The sequence below is a fragment of the Apis cerana genome, linkage group LG10 (genome assembly GCF_029169275.1).
Source record: "Apis cerana isolate GH-2021 linkage group LG10, AcerK_1.0, whole genome shotgun sequence".
NCBI classification, from domain to species: domain Eukaryota; kingdom Metazoa; phylum Arthropoda; class Insecta; order Hymenoptera; family Apidae; genus Apis; species Apis cerana.
The window spans coordinates 5,203,456-5,226,406 of record NC_083861.1 but is presented as its reverse complement, the minus strand read 5'-3'; the positions used below and the strand labels follow the sequence as shown (position 1 = coordinate 5,226,406).

Here is a 22,951-nt window from a genome sequence, read left to right as displayed (position 1 = left end):
ATATGAATATTATTATTAATTTATTACATTAATTACATATTAATTAATTTACATATTAATTTATTTCTGATAAATTTTCCCTATTTTTAATCAAAAACAATTGAATATTCAAATTCGATAGCGTAATTTTTAATATTGTAATTTTAGAAATATTAATTTTTTTTTTTTTTTTTTTTTTTGATTTCCCTAGACGTATGTATTTTAAAATTCCCCAATGAATGAAAGTTTATTTTTCTCTATCCAATAGCTTTCTTACGATTTAGTGAAACAAGATGGCCGCGAAAACTTTGTAAACGGAAACGTTTATTTTGATGACTCGAAGAAAAATTACATGCTTTAAATATTATTTTTGATTAGAGTGTGTGTGTCGAATTGACACAAAATAAACTTGATTTATTAAGAAATTAAATAAATGTAGATGACAATGACTGAAGAAACACAACAGTCTGAGACTGCCGCACAAAATGAGGCACAAACTAGTTCTCCAGATGTTGGAAAAGTTAAAGATAGTAAAAAAGAAAAATGCCGACCTATGACAAAGGTATATTTTTGTAAAATGATGCTAAATATTTAAAAGTCTTTTATCAATTATATAAAATATTTTTTAACCACATACAATATTATGTGCTTCATGAAACAAAAATCGATTTTAATTTTCGATTTTTGAAACATTCATAACATAATTTTATAAAAAGATATGATAAAGATATGTTTATTTGATATATTATTTATTTGTTATTAGATAAAAATATCTGAAAGATAAAAAATAGCAAATTATATATTTTATATAACAATAAATATTATTTTATTATTGAAAATGAAAATGTCATAACTACATGTCATGTGATATTTTTTTGTCTTATTTTTTGAAAAATAACAAAATGTTCATATGATAATGATAATTTATATAAATTTTTACATTCATTGAAAAAATGTCTAAATATATATTAATTAATAATATTTAATTAATAATTAAAATATATATTTATAGGTAGTAATACGGAGATTACCTCCAACTATGACTCAAGAACAATTTCTAGAACAGGTTTCTCCATTGCCAGAAAATGATTATCTTTATTTTGTGAAAGCTGATATGTCTATGGGACAATACGCTTTTGCCCGTGCTTATATTAACTTTGTTGAACAACAGGATATTTTTATGTTCAGAGAAAAATTTGATAATTATGTATTTATCGACTCCAAAGGTACAGAATATCCAGCTGTAGTAGAATTTGCACCTTTTCAAAGATTACCAAAAAAAAGAACAGGAAAAAAGAAAGATTTAAAATGTGGTACAATAGAATCAGATCCTTATTATATAAGCTTCTTAGAAACTCGTAAAAATCAAGAAGCTGAATCTAATATATCACAACCAAAAACAGAATACTCATATCAACCACCTGATAGTAAGTAATTTTTTAATAATTGATATATTATATCATAAGTTATTATATATATTATTATAAATGTTTATAATGAATTTATATATATTTATTTTATTATTATAGATACACCAAAAAAAATTACAACCACTCCTCTTTTGGAATATGTAAAACAACGTAAACAAGAAAAGCAACGTCTCAGAGATGAAAAACGTGAAGAGAGACGACGAAGAGACCTAGAACGGAGGCGAACAAAGGAAGATCCTATCATATCTAAGGTGACACTACATCTTATAATGTGTTTAGTTATTTTCGTCATTTTAGTCATTTTTGATTAATTCAAAGTAAATTAATTCAAATATGACAAATACAGTATAGAACAAAAAATTTATTAAGCAAATATATGTAATCAAAATTGTTTTTAGCGCACGCGCAATATATATTACATTTTAAGTATTATATTCTCTACTGTATTTGCTGATACTAACCTTTTCGCCCTACAGTCTGCATGTAATATTGAAGATAATCAGACCAAGTATTCCTTCCTTTCTACTTCCTCAACTGTCAAGTCAGAAGATATATTTTTTGATCATCCTACTGAAAATCTAAGTGTATCTCATGAATGTAAAGAAGACATTTCTGGTAGTGGTACTGCAAACATGATCCAAGCTAACAAAAATTCCTTAAATGTTCAACAGTTTTACAGAAATGAGAATACTGAAGTATATATAAATTGCGTTAGAAGTGTGCCTTATGTTAATGAACGCTGGCATTACACTAATAAACAACGAAAATTATTTTATATTTATGAAAAAAATTATAAAGAAAAAGATGCTAATTGCAGAAAAAATAATTACAATCATTGGAGTAACATTAAAAATAATTATATTTATAACAACACTAAATGCACTAAATGCACATCTTATATTAATAATAAAAATTATTTTTCTGTTTTATCAAAATCTCAATTTACTAATTTACATAAAACTTGGAAAATGCAAATACCAATGGAAGTATCAAAGTCAAGAAGTTGCAGTGCTATGTTTGATTATCATAAACTTTATCCTTTTAAATCTTGTGAAACAGGATTGCCAGGATATCGTAAAACTTCATGAAATAGGAACTGCAAATGATTAGCAGGGAAATTCATGTTATGTATTTATTTACTGCATGTTAAAAGGTCATAAGGATTAAAGATTTATTCATCACTTATGCGATTTAGTTCAATGCTATACACTGTTTCCATTTAATATTGTATCCCAAATTTATATACATTTATTAAGATGTAATTAATTTATTACCGTTTAATTTGTATACATTAAATTTTGTAAAAGAAACTGTTTTTAGAAAAAAAAGTGAAAATTCTGTGTTGCTTTATTATAATTTATTCTTTAAATTATGATGTTGAATTCCATTAAAATCTGTTAATATTAAAATAAAAATGTTTTACTTAAAATAAATATTTTAATTTTGTTATAGGTATTGAAAAATCAAGATCTTGATAAAGAAATGTGTAAAGATAATAAAGAAAATAGGGAAGAAAAGGATAAATTTTCACCAAAAGATATAAAAAATCGTATTAAAAAGGACGATAAATTACGTGATAAGATATCACGTGATCGAGATTCTAAATCAATTACAAAAGGATACAGGGAAAGAATTGAAGATAGAAATAAAGATAAAGATATAAAACATCAAAGACGGCACGAGGATAAGAAGATATATGGAAGACGTGATGAAAGAGATGGAATAAAAGATGATAGAAGATTTGATGGAAAAGATGATAGAAAATATGATTTCAAAGAAGATATTAAAGATTCTAGGGAACGAAAAATAGAGGAAAAACGAGGTAAAAGTTATGAAAAAATGAGACAAGAAAAAAAAAGACTTGCAGAAACCAAAAAACAGAATGTAGATTTTAATGTTGACACAGAAAATAATGTAAAATTAAGATGCGAGGATGAAGAATTTCAGAAAAAAGAATTTCAAGTTGATTCATATGAAAATATTAAAGAAAATGAAGAATCTATGGATGATAAAGAAGATGTTAAAAATAGTAAAGAAAAAGAGAAACAGGAAATTAATGAAAAAAAAGTTTTAATAGAAGATTCTGTACAAGATTATGAGATCAAAGAACAGAAAAAATCAGGTATAATTTTTATAATATTACAAGTAAATATAATGTTTATATAAATATCTTATTTTTAAAATGTATATAAATATATTATTTATAGATACTATATTATCTACTATTGAAAATAACAAAGATATTGAAAAATCAAAATCTAATGAAGATATTAATAAAGAAACTAATGAAGATAATGAATCTGAAGAAAAAAAGGATTCAAAAGTCACGAAGAGACGCAGTTCACTTGAAAGTGGAGGGGAAGGTGGTACAGGAGATGGAAATTGTTTAAGAAGGCATAAATCTTTGGATGGAGGAGATCAAAATAATTTACAGAAGACTGAAAATGAAGATAAAGAAAAAGATAAAAAGGATCCACGATTAGAACGTCGAATTAGAAATAAGGTATATAATTATTTTAACTGAAATATTAAAAATGATATTTAATATTTAATATCTATTATTTATAAAAATATTTTTTATTATAAAATAATAGGATCGTCCTGCTATGGAGATTTATCGTCCTGGAATGGGAAAGTTTAGTAAACAAAGATTAGAACGAGAAAAATCTAATACTAACGACGAAAGAGCATCACTTTCACAAAGTCCTACTCCAAATCTTAATTCTAATAATCTTTGTAAATCAGGAAAACCTGGAACAGAAGTACGTTCTATGACGTTTAAACGTAGTATTAGTCGTGATTTGGTATAACAATAGCTAAATACAAATCTCTTCCTAATATTAATGCGATACATGTGAAACTTAATATATAAGATTTTTACACTAGTCTTTCTCATAACGTACAATATTACATAGTATATTTATTGTACACAAATGCATAATAAAATAGTGTTTTATTTACTACTAATAGCCACAAATGTATAAAATTTTTGGAGTTATCTACATATAGTGATTTGATATATGTACATTACTTTATGTTTAATTCTTTTGTTGCAATATATATGTGATACATAATATTATCATTCATTACTTAAATGTTATATCAAGTGTTCATTATTTTCATTAAAATAAATATTTCTATGGTAATATTTTAATTTTTATATACCAATTATTATATTTTTGTAATATTAAAAAAAAAAGATTATAAAGAAATAACAATATACTTCAAGATTTTTATAAAAAAAATTAGTGATTATTCATTATTTAATGCTATAAAGTAAAAGAAATTATAAAATATATTTTTATATTTTATTATTAAAATATTTAATTAATAATTAAACTGTAAATATTTTTTCACTTACTTCATATTCTGTTTTTTAATCTAATATCAAAAAATACAAAATTGTATGTTAAATATATACAAAAATTTTAATTCCTCATTCGTGATTGGGATAAACGTGCTGAAGATCTTTCCGGAATACGCATAGGTGTTATTTGTTTATTTCTTTTTGGTAATGATGATGGTGTAGCTGCAATTGAATTAACGCGCTTTTTTCGACTTGATCTTGTTATGGTCTGTGCAGGTGCATTTTCTTTAACTATTATGAAAAGAAATAATAATTAGATATAATAATAAAAATAGTATCTAACTATTTAACAAAGTAATAAAATATAATAAAAAAATTATTTATTTAAAAAAATGATATATACGTTGCTTTCTAGGAGTTTTTATTGCTAAATCATTATCTGAATCCGAACTAGAACTCGATTTACATCCCCACGATTTTCTTTTTTTAGAACCTTTTGCTAAAACAATTATATATCAATTAATAAATGTAATCTAATAATAAATTTTTATGTGAAAAAAAACCTACTTTTCGTTACCGATGTTAAATCAAAATCACTGTCAATATTATCATCCTCTTCTTCACTATTACTTACACGTTTATTACGTTTTCTTGATTTTGGAACTGCTGGTGGTGGCATTACCACAGCATTATCCTCTTTTGAATCTTCTGTTCCTTTAAGAAGTTCTTCTATTTTTTCTTCTAATTCTGTACATATTGTTTTTGTATTTGGTTTTTTCTTTGTTTGTTCGATAACAGACTGTAATGCTTTTAAAACTTGCTTGTGGTGAATTTTATCCTTTAATAAAGGTAAACTTTCAATAAGATGACGTATACCTAAATAAAATTTTATTAATTAATAATAAAAAAAATTATATTTAATATGATCTTGAATATGTATAGTATGAATATGCAAGTAAATATGTATTCTTATTTACTTTTTACACTAAATTGCATAAGTGAAAGACAATATGCAAAATCACGCCACTGTCTTTCTGTAGTAGCCAATTTAAATCTAGCACAAATTTTATCAATAATGGAATCAATTTGTTTTTCTTTTTGCAATAAATTCAAAATATGCCTGGAAATATTTTAAATTGCATTTAATTACCATATTTTTATATATTTATATATTTTCATTAATTATATTTTAATTTTACTTTAAAATACTTACTTCAAAATTTCTTGAAAATCTGATTCGTTTATATCTAAATCAGGATCAGTTAATCGAGATAAAATATCAGGCATTACATTATATAAAGCATTGCCTTTTTGTGAAAGTGCTTTAAAAAATTGTTTTGCATCTTGTCGAATTTGAGAATCTTTGTCAACTATACAAAGAGCTAATTCTGATATTTGACCTCTTACCCGCACCATTTCTCTCATTATAAGACTTGATAAAACTCGAACACATGTACGTCTTACATTTGTATCTTCATCACGAAGCCTATAAATTATTATTAGTGATCGATTAAAATAATAAAATTGTAAATAAAATAATAAAATAATAATAATAAAATTTTAAGTACCTGCCATAAACATGTTTCATCCATGGTTCAATCTGATTTGGAAATCTTGTTGTAAGATCACTTATTCCAATAAGAACATTAGCACGAATACCAGGATATGGTGAACGTTCTAGTATTGTAATTAAAAGTTGTAAAGATTTTTCACAAAAACTGGAGCTCACTGTCATCATTTTACTAAGAGCAAGAGCTCCAGCAGCTTGTATATCTTCATTATTATACTTATCATGATATTGGCATACATCTAACACTAATGGACTGTAAAAAATTGGATAATTGTTCATAAAAGTAAAATTTAAATATATAATTATATAAATAATAAATATAAATATAATAAAAAATATAATATAAATATTAATCCTTATTGCGCTTATTTAAATAAAAATTTAAATATTTCAATATTTATATTTATATTAAAATCATGAACATACACAAAATTTACTAAAAGTCCATCTCCAGTTACAACATGATTTTCAAGGATTTCATTTATAAATTCTGCATTTGAATCCATTGTTGCTCCTTCTACAGCTTCCTCTCCATTATCTTCCATAATTAAACTTGTCTATAAAAAATAATAAAATTGATTATTTATATTTTAATATATTTTAAATATATAATAAATATATATTAATAAACTTTAAATATATCATTATATACTTCTTTATTGAGAATTATTTGTCTTGCACTATTTGGAGTAGAAACTTCTATTTTTGATCTCTGAACTGTATTTACATCTTTTTCATTTTTATCTGACTTTTTTTCTTTTCTTAAATTTCGTACAATATCTCTTCGTTTTAATTCTTTATAAACTGATGTATCTAAATGAACCATTTCTTTAATTGCAATATGCCCAATCAAATATAATAATTTAGAAAGTAAAAAAAGTGAAACAGTATTTTGAGTTGAATCATTATTAAAATGTCCTCGAATACACACTTGTGATAGCACTTGTTTCATTAAATGATCAGGCTGATTTGCTAACTAAAATAAAATAAAATAAAATAAAATAAAATAAAATAAAATAAAATAAAATAAAATAAAATAAAGTAAAATAAAAAAAAAGAATTAAAATATTGTTTTATTAGATATTTATTCAATTCAAATAAAAAGAATCATTATCATACTTACATGATAAATAGCATTAATTGCATCAGTTGCAAATGAAATATATCCATCTTCTTCTATATTTATAAAATTTTCTATTAATAAGGAAACAATTTCTTTAAACATTTCATGATCATTGGGATACCTAATAATATATCTGACATTAATTATTTATATAATTTATATATATATGTATAATATATATATATATATATTTTTTTTATTTAATATACCTAATAGATGATTTTTCAATATCATCATTTTTATGTTTTATGATTAACAATGCTCTACATGTATCTCTGGCTAATAAAAGATCAGTTTTTGCTCTAGATCCAAATCCTATTTTTATTAATACTTCTAAATTATCACTTATAATACAACTTTGAGTTTGAGCTATCATTGTTAATAACATTAAAGCAGATCTACTATCTAATGAATCTGTGTCTGGTGATTTCATTGAAAAAGTTTCCCATAAAACCTATTAAATTAATTATAAATATATTTATAAAATTATTAAAGGCTATTTTTAAATTAACAAAAAAGATTAATAAAATGATTAATAAAAAAAAAAATTAAGGTTACAATATATTTCATACCTGTAACATTTCATTATCTATATCATTATTGTTATACCATATTAAAATAAGCTGAGTTAAAGCTTGACTTTGACCTGGTTGAAGTTCTTTTAATAAATCAATTAAGGATCTCATACATGTAAGAGCTTTTTGTCGTTTTGATTTTTGATTTTCATTTTTATTTAAATAAAGATCTTTATATACCACTGCGATATTATTACGAACTGATTGATCGCGATGAAATACTTGAAATAAAGCATCGCGAATAGCAATTGCAGATCCAACTATACCAAATTTAGAAGCAATTCCAAGTAAAGTGCATGATTCAATAGCATCAGTTGCTGTTGTAGAAAAAAGTAACTTTTCTGTCATAGGTATAGCAATTTCTAATTCAGTTGCAAATTCCAAACAATGCTGTAATATAATATAATAATATAATTTTTAATTAAGTAATTATTAAAATCAATATAAAATATATAAAAACATACTCTCAAATAATTTATAACTCGTTTTATTGCTATTATTTCTTCTTTTTCTTTGTTTTCCTCTATTGATTGTTTTTTTTCTATATTTTCTTTTAAATTATTTAAATTATTTTCAGATTCCATAAATGTTTTTAATAAAAATAAGAATAAACATTCTTCTTTTGCTTCAGGAGAAAGATTTTCTATATCTGGTTTTTGCTTCAATTTTGTACAAACTTTCCATAAATATGTTACTGCTTCAAAAATTTTTTCTTTTAACAATAATTGTCTTATATATTCAAATGCTGTATCTGTATTTATATCTTCTTCTTCATCTTTATTATCTAATTTATAAAACAAAAATTAATAATCATGTATATTTTTGTATTAAAATATAAATTTTATATATATATATATTTTTTATATACAATACCATACTCTATATCCGTATTTTTTTCATTATTAATAACTTCTTTTAATACTTTCCTTATTTCTGGAAGTAAAGTATTCCAAAATTCCAATCTCTCATTATCACCACGAACACTTTTACTAACACTTTCAGTTTGTAACTTTCTAAGTTTTATTTCTTCTTTTTCTAGTGATTTAGATATTTCTATTTTATTTAACTGTAAATATATTTAATATATATAAATAAATATATATAAATAATTTATATAAATATAAACTATATAATTATAATATAATATAAATTTGATATAAAAAAATAACGTGATATAAAAAATAATATAAACAAATGTAATTTCTTTTACTCACTGTAGCAGCAAATGGATTGCTTTGTAATAAAGCACGCATTAGTTGTAATGCTTGTTTTCGTACACTTGCACTTTTATCTTCTAAACGTAATGCAGTAGCAGCTAAAAGTCTTCCTTGCCTCGCTAATGGAATAGCTCCTTCACAACATAAACGTTGCCAAACTTGCAAAACTTTTGATCTAACATAAGCATTATTATCAAGAATATGTTCTTCCAAACTATTAAGGCATTCATCACGTTGAACTTTTTGTTCTTGTGTAAGATCATCTCCAGTCAATGCCTTTTGTATAACTTCACATATAATACTAATAGTACAATTTCTCATAGTATAGTGCTAAAAATAGTAGCATATAATTATATAATGAAAATATATTGTGTGTGTCTGTATTATGTACATATGATTATTAATATAAAATAATTTACCTCGCTACCCAAGTAATCCATCACATCATCAAGAATAGGAATTATAAGATTTGGTTCAGAAGCAGCAATAGTTTCTAGAAATATTGATATATTACGACTATCAGGTTCAGATAATTCACTTTGATCAATCTCCTTCATTATTTCTTTTATTAAACCATTACAACCACAATTTTTAATCATATATATAATTCCAATAGCTATATGAGATGCTAGTATATCATGTAATTTTACTAACTAAAATTTATATATTCAATAAATTTTTTTTTATATTAAATAAAATTTTTATTCATTATTATCATTTTTATTCAAAAGAAATTTATATACCTGAATAATTCTTATTACACAGCTTATACCATGATTATATTTTTTAACTGAAGTACCTAAAATCTTTTTTAAATAAATTAAAATCAAAACAATTTGAAAATTAATTCAATCAAAAATAATATAATGAAATTTATAAAAATTTACCTCAAAAATTGTTTCTCGTATATGTTTACATTTTGAATCTTTACATTGTTCTAAAACTTTATAGCACACTTTAGTGAATAATCTAAAATATATATAAAATATAAAATAAAGACATATTTTATGTATGTATGTTTATATTATGTATTTTGAAAATTAAAATAATTTTTAAAATTAAAATTAATATGTTTATATCAAACATACATTATAAATGAATCTTCTACAATAGGAGGTTGCCAAAGTTTTTGTAATGGTAATTGTAATAATCTATAAATATATTCTAATGCTTTTTCTCTATCACTTTCCCATTCTTCTTCTATATCTGATTTTGTTGATTTCTTACGCTACATAAAATAATAATTAATACAAAAAAATTATAAGATATTAATAGATTAATAGATTAATATGAATTAATATAAATGAATATAATATTAAAAAATAAATATAATTATTTTAATTAAACAAACCTTGCCTATATATTTGTCATTTACATCTTTAGAAATTTCATCATCTATATGACAAAGAAGCCAAGAGAATAAATATGCAAGCATTTTATTTATATTTAAAAATCTTAATCTATCTTCTTCTTCCAATTCTTTTCCATTTTCAAATATATTTTCCAAATCATTTACTAATATTTCAATAGCTTTATAAAATAATAAGCAAAATAAATATTTTATTAATTAAATGTTAATAAAATTGTTAATTTTGAAATTAAATCAAATAACAATAATGTTTATAAATAAATAAATATACATTATATATATATTTTTTTTTTACCTTTATGAATTCTATTAAAACCACGCATAATAATTGGTAATTCAATTTTATTTCCATGAACAATTAGAGAGAAAAATGTATCAAAATGATCTAATATAAAATTGATTCCATTCATTTGAAGTGCTGATTTAGCTTCTATAAACAAAATTAATATTATTAATAAATATAAAAATACATAAAATTTTTGAAACATACCATCAAGAGCTTGTGGTAATATTCGTATTGAAACAATTTTTTCAACAAAATATTGTCCATTCCGACTTTGTAAAAGTTCATCCTTATTTATAGGAATAATAAAATCTTTAATCATTTTAATTAATTAATAATTAACTAATTAACAAGTATTTTAATTTTTAAATTTTAATTTAAATAATTTTAAAAATTTATTAAATTATCAATTTCATCTAGACATAAGATATAATAATTTACAATAAAATGTTCTATATACGTTTCAACTGTTACGGATGTTGTTACTTTTCAAATTCATTACAACCAACATAATGAAATTTGATTCATAAGCTATGTTTACAATTAAATAAAGATTTATATTCATTTATATATTTAATAAAAGATATATTTAATAAATTAATAAAAAAATAATAAAATTAAAAAATATTAAATATTTTTAAAATCTTTTTTAATAATTTTTTTTTATAAATTTTACTGCATTTAGTTACGTTGGCAAAATTGAATAAGTAGAATTATTAAAAATAAAGAAAAATAATTATATAAAAAACTTGATAAAATAAAAAGAATGGCAAAGGAAAATAGATAAAATAGAATAGAATAAAATAGATTAATGGGGACTTTAAAGCCTATATTGCAATAACGTGGTATTTTTATATCATGAAAATATATTTATTATTTAATTATATATTAAATAATTATAATATATAATATATTATAATTATAATTATATTATAATATATAATTATAGATAATTAATATATCTATTACACAATTTATAAATTTAGATTATACTATAATATTAGTCAATAAATTTAAAAAAATTTTTTACATGATTTTTATTATCATCAATACAATATATAACTGCGTTCATAATAATACAACATACACTTTTCATAATGAAAAAAAAATAAATATAAAAAAAGTCAAAATATTTAGTGTTATAAATCACAATTTATTATTGCGTGAAAATGAATCTTAGTTAAATATGAACACGATACAGCAAAAAGAACATGCAATGCCACGACAATTTCCATTGTCACTGCTACATTAAGCAAAAACATATGATGCGATGTCGGTTTCTGTATACATATATACATGCTTAGTCATATCATATATATTACCTGTATAAATTCATAATAGAAAATTAAGTCCTAATAAGAAAGAATAACATACTGCGCTCATTCGGCAACTATGATCTATTATTTACTATTATACAACTATTATTTCTCTATATAGAAGATAGAGAATTTTTCTAGTATATATATATACATGTATATATGTATATGTATACAGTAATACATTTTTTGAATTAACGATAACACAATGTCATTAGAAGTAGAAAATGATATAATACGAATAAATAATCAATTGTGTGATTTTTCTAAAGATGGAACATTTTTTGCAACTGCATATCAATCAAATTTAATTATAAAGAGTAATAAAAAATTTGATACCATTCATTCATTTGTATTTCCAGATATAATTGAGGTTAGTATATATGATTAAATAAATAATAAATAATTTTTATTAAACTTTTATAATTATTTTTTAGTTAATTACTTTTATAATTACTTTTATTAATATTTATAATTAAGTATGAAATAATAATTCTAAAAAAAAAAATAAAATATTTTATAATATCAACATTTTATAATATTAACATTTTTCATTTTATCATATTTATTAGTTTTATTAGTATTTATTTTTTTTATTTTTTATTTATAATTTTTATATTTATATTAGTATTTAGAGTGGTCTAGAAATAGTGAATATATTCTATGTGCAAACATAAAAAAAGCTATTATTCAAGTATATTCCATTCATTATCCTGAATGGAAATATAAATTAATTGAAGGCAGTGCTGGTTTAGAAAGCGTGAATTGGTCTCCTGATAGTAAATATATATTGACATTATCAGATTTCAATGTAAGTAATAAATTATTATTTTATAATAATTTATAATAAATTTTAATATATTAAAATTATTAAAATGCTCAGATTCAAATATCAATATGGTCCCTGGAAAATCAAAGTGTAATTCATATACAAAATGTGAAATCTTTTTTTGATAAATTATATTTTAGTCCAAATGGTAATAAATTAGCTGTAGTAGTTTCAATTGAAAGTAAAGATAATATAGAAATTTATAAAACTGATACATGGAAATTAAACAAGGTAAGTGATTCAATTTAAATATATATATAAAGACCTTAATAAAAACTTATGAAAGCATTCCTAGATTGAACTTTTGAAATTAGAAAAATTTGTTTTTTAATATTTTCAAACTTTTAGAATCAAACAATATAAAAATATTGAAGTTATGCCCAATTTTCTGGATTTTTGATTAAATTTGTAATTTATGCACATCTTTAAATTTTATTATTAATATTAAAATTTTATTATAAAAAAAATAAAAAATATTTTACAAATTTGTTTATTTAAAAATATTTATATCATGTATCTTAACAATATGATCAGATCCACAACTTGCTAATTGTAAAGTATTTGAATATTTTTTTTGAGGTCGAAATTTAAGTCTTTTAACAGTTAAATGATGTGCTTGAGAAGAATCATATACTATATACTTTTCCCATTTAAAATTATTAGCAATAATTTTCAATTTTTGTATTTCTATACATCCAGTTTCAAATCCTATAGCTAAGATATGAAAATCTTGAATATTTTGTAATGAAAATGCAAGTGCTGTAACTGAATTTTTTACATCCAAACTAGTAATTGGAATAATTTTATCATCTGAAAATTTTACATTCCAAATTCCAATTTTTCCATCTCTAGAACCAGTTGCAAAAAAAGATGAATCATGCATCCATGAACAGCACCATATTATACGAGTATGAAGATTATCTTTCTTCAAACTAGTTGCAATTAAGATATATATATCATCTTTAAATTCAAACAATGACCATTTTCTATCTCTAGAAACAGATAATAGATATTTGTCATTAGGAGAAAATTCCATTTGTGTCACAGTTAATTGATGAGACATAAGTTTCTGAACTTGAGACCATGTATTTGTATTCCATAATAATATTGCAGAATGTTCTGGTGATGATGATTTACATGCAGTTGCCAATAATATCCCATCATGTCTGGCAGCTATAGAAAATATTTCATATCCATGACCATAAAGTTTTTGTAATTCTGGCCATAATGTATTTTGTATTAATTCTTCTTCTGTTGGAGGAATATAATCCTCACTTTTAACTGTATTATTTTCAATTGTAATATTATTATTAAATGTTGCTTTATTTGTTAATCCAAGAGCAGGTACTGATGCACTATCAGCCATCATATTTTTAAAATCATCAACATTGACAAGTTTCATTAAACAATTTTTAAATATTGCTGATGCTACAAATATACGTACAACTTTTTCTTCTGCTCCTGAAGCAAACATATAAGGCGTTATCATAGCTAAACAAGACATATCATATCCATGAATTTGTGGGCGTCCAATTTCATGCCAAAATTCTATTTCACTTTTCCAAAATGCATGAATTCTTGTTGTTTGATCCATACTTGCAGTAATGAGAAACCTATAATATAATATTTTTACTTAATATATGATATAATTTGTTGTTAAAATATTATATATATATATATATATATATATATATATATATAATAATTTTGAATACAAACCTTCCATTTGAATCCCAACAAAGATCAACTACTTCAGCAAAGTGTCCACTTGGTACAGATTTTGGAATCCAGTTTTTTATAATATTTGAATATTCCCAAATATGAAATGATCCTTGATAACCATGTGCTAATATATTTAATCCATTACCACTAAATTTACAACCATAAAAACCCATTGAATTACCACCAACTTCACCTACTCTTACTTTTTCAGACCAAATACCAGTTATTTCATCTGGTTCCCATATAATCATAGATTTATCTAATGAACAGGATAATAATCTTAAAATTCTATTCTCATTATCCAATTGTAATGGATACCAATGTATACCATAAACCCAGCCCTCATGGCCATAAAGAACAGATTCTAAAGTAATATGATACTTTGAGCCATTGACAATGAATATTTGTTTCTTTTGATGTAATTCATTATTTGATTCTTCTATATTACTTGCAGAAATTTTCCAAAGTCGTATCATGGCATCTTGAGATCCACTTGCAAGCAAAATACTATCACTTAAATTATAATTAAAGTCCATACATCGTACCCAATCTTCATGTCCTTCCAAAACTTGAACTTTCACAAAATATAATTTTTCTATAGTATTAAAATTGGTTATATATAATTCAATTGTTGAATTTTCTAATCCAATAGCTAAAAGAGGTAAATCTGTATTTGGCAGAAAAGAAAAACAAGCTTCTATTGGTAATTTTCTATTAAATGTAAGTGTCTGTAGACATTTTACATTATTGTGTGTATCTCTAAACCATATTTTTAAATCTCCTTCAACAGATCCAGTGCATATTAACAATTTAGAAAATGTTTCTTCACTTAAAAAATCTTGATCATAAATATATATACAGTTACTAAATGTGACAATATTTTTAACTTCTATGATACAGCTACAATTAAAAAAATTATTTTTTTTATTCCAAACAATAACTGTTCCATCTACTGAACTTGATAATAATTCTGATTCGATTTTCGAGTTTCTTCGTTTAATCCATCGAACAGTATTAACTCGATCTTTGTGTTGATGAAGTGTATTTGTTATTTTTCCAATTTTTGAAATATATGGATCATAAATTGCAACTGCATGACATGCTGCGAAACAAATAAGTCCATTTTTTCCCCAATCAACTGAATGTGGAACTCGATTGCAAGCACATGATATATAACTTGTCATAATTTATTTTTAAATAAATTGATAATAAACTCTAATGATCAAATGTTAATATAACCTCAATGCAACCACGTTATACATGCGATTTTTATTATAGTAAAATGAGTGTATGATAGAATAAAAGGAATACGCGGGAAATTTGAAATTTGAAAATTTTCTTTGATCATAAATATATATATATATAACATAATTCATTAGATAAATTTTTTAATTCTTCTTAAAAAAAACATAAAGCAAACTTAAAATATCTTTTCACAATGAATATAAGCAATTTATGAATTAAGTAATTTATTATAAAAATATATATTTTTTTTATTAAAAAATTATTAAAATTCAACATTAAGAAAGAATTAGTTATATTTTCATGATTATATATAAATTATTAAAAAGGAATTATATAAAAAGTTTATAATATTTAATATTGTTAAATTTTAGAAATTAATATGTGGACATTTAAATAGTATTGATGGTATATGTTGGTCTCCTAATAGCGAATTATTATGTATATGGTCATCTTTTAGCGATGAGACAAAATTAATTATTTATTCAACTATATTCGAAAGAGATATTGCTGTATTCTATCCTGCTCAATTTCAAAACTTAAAAGGAATCGAGAATGTAACTTGGATGCCCAGTGGACAGCTATTAGCTATAACGGGATTTAATGAAATGGTAATTTAGTATATTATATTAAATTTTTTACTAAATTGCATTTTTATTATTATTGCAATATATATAATCTTTTTTAGCAATATTTTAGTAAAGATATATATATTTTAGATTGTATTATTAAATCATGTGACATGGAAACCACTTTTACATTTATACCTTGAACCGATAATAAAAGAAAATTATTTGAACAAAGTATATGAAGAACGTATAATTCAATTAAATTTTTCGAATAAAAGTACAAACTATTATAATAAATATATTTGTAAGTAATTTAAAAGAAATTTATATGAATATAATTGATATTAAAAAAAATTGATATTTCTAGTGGAAGAAAAATCAGAGCGACCAATAAATATAAAAATTGGAAGAAAGAATAATATCGAAAGATTATCAATAGCCAAATTTGATATTTTAGAATTTAGTTCATGCGGACAATATTTAGCAATAAAACATCAACTTTATCCTACAACATTGTGGATATGGAATATTATCGATGATTATCTTGATTATTTGCTTGTTGAAAATACTATTGTAGGTAAGTATTTCGACAATATATTTTTCTATAAAATAATAAATTAAATAAAATATTGAAACATTAAAACTTTTTAATTAGCTGCAAAATGGAATCCTACACGCGCTCATCTTTTAATATTTTGTGAATGTGTATATATATTTGAATGGACACCACATAATGCAAATTGTATATCAAGTCCACGAAATATTACAATATTAGATGCACGATGGCATCCTCAAGGAAATTTTTTATTATTGTGTGGTTATAATAAAGCAATTATTTATCAAATTGAAAATAAATTATGAATTATTTAAATAATACATATAATAAATAAATTTATTTTTTTTATATAATAATATTTGTATAAAAAAATGTATTTATATATTAAAAATTAAAATTATTTTTAAAATGTATTCTAAATTTTAAATAATTTAATTTTCATATCTTACGAATAATAAAATAAAATCTATCTTATAAATAATTAAACAAAATAAGATAAAATTACACAATGCATTGTTGGTAATAAAACTGTTGGTAATAAAACTGTTAGAGTAATACATACAAGCATACGAATTCATCCATATACATATTTTAATTTGTCACTAATATACATCCATTTCTTAACCTTAATTTTTCTCAAGTATTAAATATAATTAAAAATACTTATAGAATTAATTTCTATAATAAACGAAATTATTTATAAATTTAAAAATGAATCATACTGACATTGAATTAATGAACGACGTTATATTAGAAGAAAGACATGTAAAAAGAAATAACATGTAAGTAAACAACTTATATACAATAACCTTTTGTATATTATAATAAAATAATGTAATAAATTTAGAATATATCATCAAAAAGTACATTTTTTTATACATAAAAAGCAATTTGATCATTAAAAATATCAATAAAAAATATTTTTATTTTTAAAATTATTTAAAATTATTTTTTAAATTATAAATTGTAAAATGTATCTTATAGGAATATCTCAACAAAAAATAAAAATAAAAATAATAATTCACATATTTCAAGCAAACTTAAAGTAGAATTACAAACTTTAAGAATATCAGAAGAATCTGAACAACAATTATATGATACTTTAAAACATATTTATGGTTCTGTACGTATTTAAACATTTTTATTAATCTATTATTTTATTATTTATTACATAAATATTTTTTGTAAAATGTATTATTATTAGGAATTAATATAGTTTTTTGATAGAGTTTTAAACTTTCTGATGCATCAGAATTTGAAAATAAAAGATCCAATTTAGGCAAACAATATTGGATGGAAAGAGGAAATTTAATTATCAAAGGAATAGTTGATTATTCTTCTAAAAATAATAAACCTAAAACAGAAGAACAAATTAGTAGACAGTTTGCAACATCTAAACTTAAAAGTTATGGGTAAGTTAGTTAAATTTTAAATTTAAATAATAAATATTTATAAATAATATTTATATATTTTTTTAGCTTTCATCATTCACATTGTATGGAAGCATTAATACATACAGAAGGTGATGTAGGAAAAGCTTTGGAAGTATTATTTTATAAATATTATGAATTGGAAAATATAATAAGAAATAAGATACCTGATGATATTGAGACAATAGAATTGTTAGAAAAAAGAAATGAAGAAAGAGAAGCACTTGAATCTATTTATGGAAATATGTTTACTGAAAAAATAAAAAATCAAATTTGGATTGTACAAGTTAAATTGGATTATTTGGTAAGAAATGATGAAATAGAAGAAGAAATTGAAAGAATTAAACAAAAACAAGAAAAAGAAAAAGAAAAAGAAATTTGCAGATTATTTATTCATAAAAAATGTAGATTTGGAAATAAATGTAGATTTTTACATCAACAACCACAAATAATAAAAATGCCTGAAAGAGAAGATCCATATTTTACTTTAGAAATAAGATTTCCTGAAGGTAAATATATAAATATAGTAAATGTACATATTATTATATATTATATTATTATATATATTTTACTATATTTAATTATTTTAAATATTTCTTTAGGTTGTAAATATCCTTATGAACCACCTTATTTTTATTTTTATAAAAATGATGGTATATTTCCAAGTATAAATTGTTTAAGAATAGGAAAAAGATTATATGATGAAGCATTACTAATATCTGCAGATGGAACACCTTCTATTTTTTCAATAATATCCCTTTTGGAAAATGAATATGATATAAAAGAATATTTAGAAGAAAATAAAAAACAATTTGTAGATCCAAATGAATTACTATTTCAAAAACAATCAGAAAATGAAAATGAAACAAATATAGCTACACATTATGAATTAGGATCTATTCACAGAAAAAACAGAAATAATATTAGTTGGGAAGAAATATTAAAAGAAGATAATTTAATTGAAAAAAATTTCAAAGAAAAACAAACAAATTCTAGATATAAAAAAATGAAAGAAATTAGAGAAACGCTACCAGCATGGACAAAAATGAATGAAATTTTAGAATTAATACATAAAAATCAAGTTACTATAATTTCAGGTGAAACAGGATGTGGTAAAAGTACACAGGTAATTAAATTTTTTTATTCAATTAATAAAAATAATTAATTAATAAATAAATTTGAATTTATAATAAAGTAATAAAGTAACTTATAATAAAATAATATTAATTGAAAATATAAAATTTTATTTTATAAATTTTATATTTTTTAGGTACCACAATTTTTATTAGATGATTGGATTTGTAATAGGTCCAAATCCAAAGAACATGTTAATATAATATGTACACAACCTCGAAGAATAAGTGCAATAGGAGTAGCAGAAAGAGTTGCAACAGAAAGAAATGAATGTATAGGTGATATAGTAGGATATCAAATACGATTAGAAAGTAAAATTTCTAATAGAACTAGATTAACATTTTGTACAACTGGAATTTTATTGCAAAGATTTTCTATGAATCCAGAATTAACAGATGTTACACATATTATTGTAGATGAAGTCCATGAAAGAAGTGCAGAAAGGTAAGTTACTTATCATATAAATTTGTTTATTTTAATATAATTATTTTAATTTTTTTTAGTGACTTCTTATTGATGCTCTTAAAAGAATTATTACATAAAAGATCAAATTTGAAAATAATACTTATGAGTGCAACACTTAAAAGTGAGATATTTTCCTCATATTTTAAAGGAGCTCCTGTTTTATGCATTCCAGGAAAAACATTTCCTGTAGAACGAATTTTTTTAGAAGATATTTTTGAGAGAACAAATTATGTTCTTGAAGAAAATTCGAAATTTACGCGAAAAATTAAAGGTGATTGGGTGCAATTACAAATTGATTTAGAAACTGCAGAGATTGAAGGTCTTTCTGCTCCTATACCTAAGGAATCTATTGAAGATGAAAATTTATCACTAACGCAACTTGTCAGTAGATATCAGGCTTTTAATAAGCAAACACATAAAAATTTATATGTTATGGATTATGATAAAATTAATTTTGAACTTATAGAGACAATATTAGAATGGATTACTTTTGGTGAACATAATTATCCTAAAACAGGCTCCATTTTAGTAAGTAAATTTAGTAAAATAATAATAGTTCTTTTTTCAAAATAAATAATTGATATTGCATTTACAGATATTTTTACCTGGATTTGCTGAAATTATTGCATTAAAAGATCGATTGAATGACAATAAATTTCTCTCACCAAAGACTGGAAAATTTATCATTATACCATTACATTCATCTTTATCGAATGAAGAACAAAACTTAGTTTTTAAGAAAAGTAAAAATGTCAGAAAAATTGTATTAAGCACAAATTTAGCTGAAACTTCCATTACTATTGACGATTGTGTTTTTGTAATTGATAGTGGCAAAATGAAAGAAACTAGATTTAATTCAAATCAAAACATGGAAAGTTTAGAAACGTGTTGGGTATCACGTGCAAATGCATTACAAAGAAAAGGTCGTGCTGGACGTGTAATGTCTGGAATATGCATTCATTTATATACGTCATACAAGTATATATAATTATTTTTTAAATTATTTAATTAATAAATCATTTTTATATTAAAATATTTATTAATATTTATTTAATTTTTTTATATTTTTCAGATTTAAATATCATTTCACAGCACAACCAGTACCTGAAATATTACGAATTCCTTTAGAACCATTGTTACTACGTATACAACTTTTACATATAGGAAAAAAGATTGATTTACATAAAATTTTGAGTAATAATAATTTATTTAATTTTATATTTTTAATTAATTTTGTGGCATTTATATTATTTATAATATTTATTTAGGTAAAATGCTAGAACCGCCAACAGAAGAAAATATTAATAGTGCAATTAAACGTTTACAAGATGTTGGAGCATTTAATTCCGAATGTACATTAACACCATTAGGCCATCATCTTGCAACACTGCCTGTAAATGTACGAATTGGAAAATTAATATTGTTTGGAGCAATCTTTTGCTGTCTTGATTCTGCACTCACCATTGCAGCTTGTTTATCTCATAAAAATCCGTTTACCATTCCTTTTGAAAAAAGACATGAAATTGATGCAAAAAAAGAATTTTTTACTGCTAATTCTGATCAATTAACAATTCTTAAAGCATATAAGGTAAACATGTAAACATAAATATTATAATATAATATAATATATAATATATAATTTATACTTTATAATTATTATTATTATTTATATATTTCTTTTGGCAGAAATGGTTAGAAGCATATACACGCAACACTAATGCAGGTCAAGCTTTTGCAAATGAAAACTATCTATCTATGCGTACACTATGTACTTTGGCAGATATAAAATATCAATTATTAGAATTATTGGTTTCAATTGGATTTGTTCCTATTAATTTGCCCAAACGACAGCCAAATGTTGATAAAATTGTAGAAATTACTGGATTTGAACTTAATATCAATAATGATAATTATAAACTTCTTCAAGGTTTACTCTGTGCAGCTCTATATCCTAATGTGGTAAAAGTTTTTACACCAGAAAAATCTTTTCAAATTCAATCTGCTGGAGCAATTCCAATACAACCAAAACCTGAAGAATTAAGATTTCAAACTAAAAATGATGGTTTTGTCAGTATCCATCCATCTTCTGTCAACTTTCATGTTGGCTATTTTCCTAGTCCATATTTAGTATTTCAGGAAAAAGTTAAAACAAGTAAAATATTTATTAAAGAAGTATCAATGGTACCAATTTTACCATTAATTTTATTTTCTGATTATGAATTAAAAATAGAATTACATAATGGAATATTTATTGTATCATTAGAAGATGATTGGATTTTATTTAGTGTTGAATCTCATAGGGTAAAAATATTATTTATAAAATATTATTTATAAAAATTAAATTAAATTATATTCTTAACTTTAGAATTTAGACATGAAATATTAATTATAAATATTGATTTTATTTAGGTGGCACAACTTTTACAAAGAATGAGAATAGAATTAGTCGAATTATTGGAACAAAAAATGAAGGAGCCTCTTTTAAATCTTTTGAATCATCAAAATGGGAAAAAAATTATTCAAACAATTGTAAATGTAGTCACCAGAGAATAAAATATAATAATATATTATACATTTTTTAAATATTAATTATAAATTATTATTAAAAAAATACATTGTGATTCATAAATTATCCTATAAAAAGTAAGTTTGATATAAACAATTGTTATTAATATCAAAATTTTTGAAAATTAAATTTTTTATAAAATTATATTTATTTATCTTTTTTTTTTATCTTATTCAATTTTTTTATATAGAATATTAATATAATATTCTATATAATGAAATATCCTTAAAGATTAATTCCAAAATAAATACAAAAATTAATAAATAAAA

At 22.3% G+C, this 22,951-nt stretch overlaps 4 protein-coding genes across 9 annotated transcripts; 3 read left to right on the top strand and 1 right to left on the bottom strand.

The window, feature by feature from the left end:
• Positions 1 to 247: 247 nt before the first annotated feature.
• LOC107993019 (regulator of nonsense transcripts 3A) lies at positions 248 to 4,552 on the top strand. The gene is made up of 6 exons (XM_017049189.2): positions 248 to 541; positions 992 to 1,406; positions 1,509 to 1,660; positions 2,862 to 3,531; positions 3,617 to 3,912; positions 4,004 to 4,552. Exons 1-6 carry the CDS (start codon positions 419 to 421, stop codon positions 4,217 to 4,219), a joined length of 1,872 nt encoding a protein of 623 aa, XP_016904678.1. The 5' UTR covers positions 248 to 418; the 3' UTR covers positions 4,220 to 4,552.
• Positions 4,344 to 16,083, bottom strand: LOC107992998 (condensin complex subunit 1-like). 5 transcript variants are annotated; one of them, XR_009831578.1, is made up of 24 exons: positions 14,718 to 16,080; positions 14,443 to 14,611; positions 11,061 to 11,142; positions 10,866 to 11,000; positions 10,553 to 10,731; positions 10,290 to 10,429; positions 10,089 to 10,170; positions 9,945 to 10,007; positions 9,621 to 9,854; positions 9,199 to 9,531; positions 8,858 to 9,050; positions 8,449 to 8,768; positions 7,982 to 8,374; positions 7,619 to 7,863; positions 7,410 to 7,530; positions 6,939 to 7,262; positions 6,713 to 6,843; positions 6,285 to 6,539; positions 5,930 to 6,202; positions 5,694 to 5,836; positions 5,284 to 5,592; positions 5,120 to 5,215; positions 4,771 to 5,007; positions 4,344 to 4,678 (listed from the first exon to the last, which is right to left on the bottom strand). XR_009831578.1 is itself a non-coding variant. In XM_062080887.1 (23 exons), exons 1-23 carry the CDS (start codon positions 15,902 to 15,904, stop codon positions 4,838 to 4,840), a joined length of 5,577 nt encoding a protein of 1,858 aa, XP_061936871.1. In that variant the 5' UTR covers positions 15,905 to 16,080; the 3' UTR covers positions 4,344 to 4,837. The 5 variants fall into 5 exon arrangements, 4 of the variants coding, with proteins under 4 accessions (XP_061936871.1, XP_061936875.1, XP_061936874.1 ...); XM_062080887.1 differs by having other exon boundaries at positions 4,344 to 5,007; XM_062080889.1 differs by lacking the exon at positions 4,344 to 4,678 and having other exon boundaries at positions 4,758 to 5,007; positions 5,351 to 5,592; positions 14,718 to 16,083.
• LOC107993020 (WD repeat-containing protein WRAP73) lies at positions 12,378 to 17,500 on the top strand. Its single transcript, XM_017049190.3, has 7 exons — positions 12,378 to 12,542; positions 12,798 to 12,980; positions 13,053 to 13,229; positions 16,337 to 16,573; positions 16,682 to 16,835; positions 16,899 to 17,108; positions 17,187 to 17,500. The coding sequence occupies exons 1-7, from the start codon at positions 12,378 to 12,380 to the stop codon at positions 17,390 to 17,392; spliced, it is 1,332 nt and encodes a 443-aa protein (XP_016904679.2). The 3' UTR covers positions 17,393 to 17,500.
• Positions 17,501 to 17,625: 125 nt separating this feature from the next.
• LOC107993004 (putative ATP-dependent RNA helicase DHX57) lies at positions 17,626 to 22,688 on the top strand. 2 transcript variants are annotated; one of them, XM_017049159.3, is made up of 12 exons: positions 17,626 to 17,869; positions 18,072 to 18,210; positions 18,315 to 18,499; positions 18,566 to 19,026; positions 19,120 to 19,643; positions 19,788 to 20,095; positions 20,155 to 20,644; positions 20,712 to 21,094; positions 21,189 to 21,310; positions 21,385 to 21,704; positions 21,803 to 22,417; positions 22,526 to 22,688. In XM_017049159.3, the coding sequence occupies exons 1-12, from the start codon at positions 17,799 to 17,801 to the stop codon at positions 22,667 to 22,669; spliced, it is 3,762 nt and encodes a 1,253-aa protein (XP_016904648.1). In that variant the 5' UTR covers positions 17,626 to 17,798; the 3' UTR covers positions 22,670 to 22,688. The 2 variants fall into 2 exon arrangements, with proteins under 2 accessions (XP_016904648.1, XP_016904649.1); XM_017049160.3 differs by lacking the exon at positions 17,626 to 17,869 and having other exon boundaries at positions 18,084 to 18,210; positions 18,292 to 18,499.
• Positions 22,689 to 22,951: the final 263 nt, after the last annotated feature.

Excerpts from the sequence above, each read along its gene's own strand:
- LOC107993020 (XM_017049190.3), top strand. The coding sequence starts at position 12,378 with ATGTCATTAGAAGTAGAAAATGATATAATACGAATAAATAATCAATTG. Across the intron at positions 12,543-12,797 it reads TATTTCCAGATATAATTGAG|TATTTAGAGTGGTCTAGAAA; the intron begins GTTAGTATATAT and ends TATTTATATTAG. Across the intron at positions 13,230-16,336 it reads ATACATGGAAATTAAACAAG|AAATTAATATGTGGACATTT; the intron begins GTAAGTGATTCA and ends GTTAAATTTTAG.
- LOC107993019 (XM_017049189.2), top strand. The coding sequence starts at position 419 with ATGACAATGACTGAAGAAACACAACAGTCTGAGACTGCCGCACAAAAT. Across the intron at positions 1,407-1,508 it reads CTCATATCAACCACCTGATA|ATACACCAAAAAAAATTACA; the intron begins GTAAGTAATTTT and ends TTATTATTATAG. Across the intron at positions 3,913-4,003 it reads AACGTCGAATTAGAAATAAG|GATCGTCCTGCTATGGAGAT; the intron begins GTATATAATTAT and ends ATAAAATAATAG.
- LOC107993004 (XM_017049159.3), top strand. The coding sequence starts at position 17,799 with ATGAATCATACTGACATTGAATTAATGAACGACGTTATATTAGAAGAA. Across the intron at positions 21,311-21,384 it reads TGATTTACATAAAATTTTGA|GTAAAATGCTAGAACCGCCA; the intron begins GTAATAATAATT and ends ATATTTATTTAG. Across the intron at positions 22,418-22,525 it reads TTAGTGTTGAATCTCATAGG|GTGGCACAACTTTTACAAAG; the intron begins GTAAAAATATTA and ends GATTTTATTTAG.
- LOC107992998 (XM_062080887.1), bottom strand. The coding sequence starts at position 15,904 with ATGACAAGTTATATATCATGTGCTTGCAATCGAGTTCCACATTCAGTT. Across the intron at positions 11,001-11,060 it reads ATTACCACAAGCTCTTGATG|AAGCTAAATCAGCACTTCAA; the intron begins GTATGTTTCAAA and ends TTTTGTTTATAG. Across the intron at positions 5,008-5,119 it reads AAAAACTCCTAGAAAGCAAC|TTAAAGAAAATGCACCTGCA; the intron begins GTATATATCATT and ends TTTTCATAATAG.